Below are 5514 nucleotides of genomic sequence, written 5' to 3' on the forward strand. Positions count from 1 at the left end.
ACGTTTTGATGCGTCAAAAACATACTAGTTCATTTTCATTATCCAAAAATGTACTAGTTCATTTTCATTATCCACTTAAAATATACCCCTTAGGTGTATTTATATAAAATGGAGGGGTATTTATGAAGACCTTATATTTAAGGGGTATTTAATTAATGTACCCAATATTAATTATTTACCAATCATGCAAAGAATTATGGACTACGAAAGCCACGTATATGACTAGTGACTACATCAGATAATACAACACCTTGAAAAATAGCACAGATTAAACTAAAGCAAATACAAGATTTTATATATATAATAATCACCAAACACTCTGGGATTTGACATGGCGAAAAAAAAAAAGTCCATAGTTCATAGCAGTAGGTGAAAATGGGTTTCCAAAGCTTTCACATGACTACCACCCCATATGATATCGATCCCCTTCTATGATGTTCTTAAGAATAGAAGAGAAAGAAAAATTGTATACAAAAAAAAGAAGAAAAAATCTGTTACTGGTTGCCAGAGATTCTTTTATCTCGTCTTATAAAAGCGATATTTGGCCTTTAGACTTTGCCGAGTAGAGTAGTATAGTCCATAGAGAAATCAAAAAAAAAAAAAAAGAAGAAAATTTTTTATTTAATGGAAACTTCTGCACTGACGAATCCTTCCCCACCCCTTGCCAGCAAAAAAAAAAGAGAGAAGACAACCTGGGCCAGAATTCATTCACTTGTCAAGTTCCAATTCCAGAATTTTGACATACACTCTGCAGAAAAAGAACCATATAAATTTTGGTCTCGCAGAGTATAAGTCTTTGACTAAACATGCAGAATTTTTCAGGTCTCATATGTTAGCATAAATGTATGTGTTCAACAGAAAACTTAAAATCTGAGCGTCGATTCATCAGAGGCTCAATTAAGAGAGGCCAAATCTTACTCATCTGAGTTTGTATATGAATGCCTAAGAGACCTACAGAGGGGTTTTTTCTTTATATTTTAACAAGGAACTGATTAAAAGAAAAATTGAAGAAAGGTATTATTAGGCGAAGTCAATCATCTAACTAAACTTCGATTCACCAGATGCTCAATTAAGGGCGGCCAAATCCTACTCCTCTGAGTTTGTGTGTGTATGGCTGAGTTCTTTTGAAGAAAAAGGGTCTTATTAGTCATTAGGCAAACCCTTCCAGAAGAAAAATTAACAATAAATGTGGACTATGTGATGCAACAATGTTGAAAACAACAATCAAGTTCCTAACAGAAGTCACCATATAGAATGTTTCCCATAAAATTCTTGATCAGTCAAGGTTTCCGAGATGCTACCTGTACAGGATATGGCACCGGAAAGGATAGAATCTTTCTTCAACTGGTCTGGAGAACCCTTTGTGGATCCAGCTGACCGCTGCAGTAACTGGAAGGAACCGCAGACAGTTCCTGCCTTCCTTTCCACTCCTCTCCAGGTTTCAGGGTGATGGGTTTCTCCACCACTGCAGCCTCCACACACAGCATATGCTTATATTCGTCATCCCCGAAATCAGCCATAGCCTTTGCCTTCTTGTCCCAAGGGTTCCATACCACTGTAATAGAGAAAGAAAAAATGACAACTGATTGGCCTGTTTTCTTTAAATGATTTCTGAAGGCAATAGGTAAATGATATTTCACCTGCATCTGGAAGTCCATCTTTCCGCAACACAAATGTTCTCTTCTTCTCATGGTCCAAAATTGCAATTTTAGTAGGTGTGCTTACATACACCTTATCCACCTTTACCACAAAAAAGTAAGCAAATTAAAAATAAGATAACAATCGGTAAGAATATTAAGAGATGAAACCAATTCTGACTCGTGAAATCAGATGCCAGACACAAAGTTAAGACAAGCAGTGTACTTACTTCACCCTCAAATGTTATGGCATCTCCTTGTTCAGTAAATCGCTCCCTGTTTTGCAAGTTGTCCAGATAATCGATTGTCTCAAGTCCTTCTACTCTTACTTCACTGAAAAGAGCAAACCAAAACCAGCTCAATTTAGAATTAGTATAAACACTGGCATATATGATATATCTAAAAACTGCAATAATTCTCATCAAACACTGAATAGGTGCTAAGGTTAATAGCATTATAGCAACCAGTTAATCACTTGAATAATTGATCAACAACACCAACAGTGTATCTTATTCTGCCATCATAATCTAGACAATTATATGGTTTGACCTAACGATCCAGTGTTATTCTATCAAACTCCCTTAGGAGCTCAGGGCACATCCACTAGGCTTTGTCTGTATAGAAAGCTTCATAACAAATTCATGACTCTGTAAGAGCAGTTTCAAACTATCGTAACCACGGGAGGTCTTAAACTAATAGGAGTCCATGTTCAGCTGGGGGAAGATGAGAAACGTCAATCTTATCATATTACACGCAAAACGAATCCCCTGGCCTCCCAACCAGAAGCACAACAGCCCCACAACCCAGACAACATCATCTCATGGCTCGTTCAACCAATATCTACCACATCACAAAAAGAAAAAAAACAACTATGTATCTAAAAATAACAACTAGCATCTATGAGAAAATATGATGAATAATGATGACAAACTAGACGATGGCTTATACATAATCAGGGAAGATAAGAAAACGGGAATTGTTTGGCAATACAAATTACAAAATGAAATATCTTGAAGCTTATTGAAAAATTTGTGCGAACTAGGTGTAATAGTTTATGTAATTAAAAAACAGAACAAAACAAAAAGAAAACAATGAATATGAAAATCCAACTGTAAGCAAGGTATTTACATACCTTATATCAGAAACGGAGAAATAGGTGTGATACGCAAATGTGAAAGTAAACGGTTTCCCATCAGTATTGGTATTTCTGATGCGGGATGTTAGCATCAAATCTCCACCAGGACCCAGAGTAATTCTTAGACGAAATTCATAACTGCAATGACCAAAAACTACCAAGTCAAATGGAAAAACTAAAAAGCTGGTAAACAGTCATGATACTAATCTGGCAAAACATAAGTGTGATCTACCTGTGAGGCCAAGTCTTTATATCATCCTCGGTCGGTTTGAGAATCAAATCAACAAAAGCCTTATTGGAGTTAACAGTTGGAAATGGAGGTGGATCAGACTCAATGCTCCAAATCTTGTTTCTTGCGAACCCATGTTGTTCAAGATTTCCTTGACCTCCAAACTGCGCATAAGGGTTACTTTCACTGAAACAACTCAATATGTATCATTAAAAGAAAGAAGATGAGATTAGAAGCACAAACCTGAGGAAAGCATATTGGAATGCCACCACGAATGGCCTTTGGGGGCTTAAATTGGGCCTGTACATGCAATACATATATATTCAAGTAAGAAATAAAGAGATGTAAAAATAGATAGGAAAAATACACGTGATAGTAATATGTTGAGTGGTAAACTAGTAGAATGAGTAATATCAAATGTAGGGCATCTATTTAATAGATGAATCCTCCAGAAAAAGAAAACACATACTAACATCAGAACCTAGGTCCTGGAAGATTGACAGGTCGAACTGCTAGTTTTCGGATGCGAGATCGTAATTTCAGTTTTCCTGAATAATTTCAGTTTTCAATTCAATTTCCACTAATAAAAATACAATAAAACACCACCAACAACTTTGAAAATAAAATACATTGTCGAAGTGTTTCTGCCTAGAAGTATCCATGCGGTCATTGTTAACAAGTTATCATTTTCATGAGTTTTGAACTCCGAAAAACTCCCAGTACCTTACTGCTGACGAACAGCAGCTCCTCCCCATGGTCATTCTTCCAAGACGTCACATGACCTCCATACAGATATACCTATGAACAAAAAGTGTGATCGTCAGAAAGTTTTGATCCACCCTACTCAAATCTGTCTTTCTGTAAGAAATGGAAACTTGATAACTAAGTTCAAAGGAAAAATAATCTACCGAGTAACTAAGCAAACAGAAATCACAACTATTATTTCGAAGAAACAGATCAATGTTTACAGTGCTCAAGTATGTTTTTGATGTCCTTTCTGTATGAATTATATTTCCTAGTCTAAATTACCCAATGGATCCAAAACAAAATAATATTGAAAGATGTAAAACCAAGAACCAAAAATGTATCAAGTATCAAAAGAGCAAACCAAGAACGTTTTCACTGCTTACACTGACATAAAATCTGACAGTCACTTGGCATCAAAAAGTTCAGAAACTTACCAAGAAACCAAGAAATGAACTGAATAAACGAAAACAACCAGAAACTACAAGATACTTACTGAAACAGATAATAATTGAAGTCAAGAAGAAAATTCCCCTTAATGTACAAAAACAACAATCAATTCAAAGGAACATCAAATTTACAGTTACTTTAACAATGTGGATCCATTAACTATCAAACATCAATTTCGTCAAGCAGAAAATCAGATCCGAATCAATCACACTAAACCTATGCATTCGATCAAAATCCAATTCACAAAATTTTAATCCGATTCATCATCATCAGATGAATCCAAATCCGGTTATGAATTCTCAACCAAAACCTAACAATTACTCAACATTCCAATACTTAATCAAAGATTACAAAAATCAGATCCGAACAGATTAAATTAAGATTCACTACATTTACAATTTGGAAATCAAGAAAGACGAAAGAAGATTAGTATATTACCTCAGCCGAACTACGAACTTCTCTTAAGATGACTTTCTCAAGACCATTAATTCCCTTACAAACCTCAACAGGAACCCTATCGGTGGTGGTGGACATATTCACACTTGTCTGTAATTCTCTCTATAGAATCATAAAACCCTAAGAAAATATTTTGATTCTTGAAAGAGAAAATATTTTCACTAAAGTGGTTTTCCTCTGGTCATCTCGATTTTTATATATAAAGAGAAAGATATCAGAGAAGGATTAAACTTTTTAGTGTGAGCCTCCCTTCGTCTGTGGTGTCTTGAGGTTACAACAGTTTTTTCTTTTCCATTTTCATTTGTACTGGAAAAAAAAGAGACATTTATTATCTGGAGTGACAGTCCACACTATTTTTTTCCTCCATTTGCCCAAATTAGCGGCCCAATAGTGTATGTGAAATGTGAAAACTACCACCAGACCCATTTTCCCAATAAACTTCATTCTCAAATCCACAGTCGCAAAAATTCATGTGCGCACCTATATTCGGGGAAATTCTTATTCCGCAATCCAAAATTTAAAAATTGTAAGATTTCATGAGCCAAGAAAGGCGAGAAGAGAAAACTGGTGATTTTCCGAAGAAGAAACATTCGATTTCATGGTTATTGGTTTTAGGTTTCTAAACCTAATAACATACCGTTGATCTGTTTCTCTTTTAAGTTATCGTCTTGTTGAAATTGATAATAAGAAATCGAAATATACTCCTGTTTTGGTAATTATTTTCCCTAGTTTCTCTTCTGAAATTGCACCACCAAAAGTTCTTCATCAATTCTGGGATATTCGATTGCTTCAGTCACACTTAACAATGGTTTTCGAGGTCTGTAATAATCTTACCCACTGTTTACTCATGAATTTCGATTAGA

The 5514-nt window shown here is 35.3% G+C and overlaps 1 protein-coding gene across 2 annotated transcripts; it reads right to left on the reverse strand.

Moving 5' to 3' along the window:
* Positions 1–273: 273 nt before the first annotated feature.
* On the reverse strand, positions 274–4933 carry LOC113358553 (putative glucose-6-phosphate 1-epimerase). 2 transcript variants are annotated; one of them, XM_026602151.1, is made up of 9 exons: positions 4634–4933; positions 3725–3799; positions 3245–3301; positions 3005–3165; positions 2770–2910; positions 1868–1970; positions 1641–1740; positions 1302–1555; positions 274–692 (listed from the first exon to the last, which is right to left on the reverse strand). In XM_026602151.1, the coding sequence occupies exons 1-8, from the start codon at positions 4727–4729 to the stop codon at positions 1341–1343; spliced, it is 948 nt and encodes a 315-aa protein (XP_026457936.1). In that variant the 5' UTR covers positions 4730–4933; the 3' UTR covers positions 274–692; positions 1302–1340. The 2 variants fall into 2 exon arrangements, with proteins under 2 accessions (XP_026457936.1, XP_026457935.1); XM_026602150.1 differs by having other exon boundaries at positions 275–748.
* Positions 4934–5514: the final 581 nt, after the last annotated feature.

The sequence above is a fragment of the Papaver somniferum genome, chromosome 3, assembly GCF_003573695.1.
Source record: "Papaver somniferum cultivar HN1 chromosome 3, ASM357369v1, whole genome shotgun sequence".
Taxonomy (NCBI): Eukaryota; Viridiplantae; Streptophyta; class Magnoliopsida; order Ranunculales; family Papaveraceae; genus Papaver; species Papaver somniferum.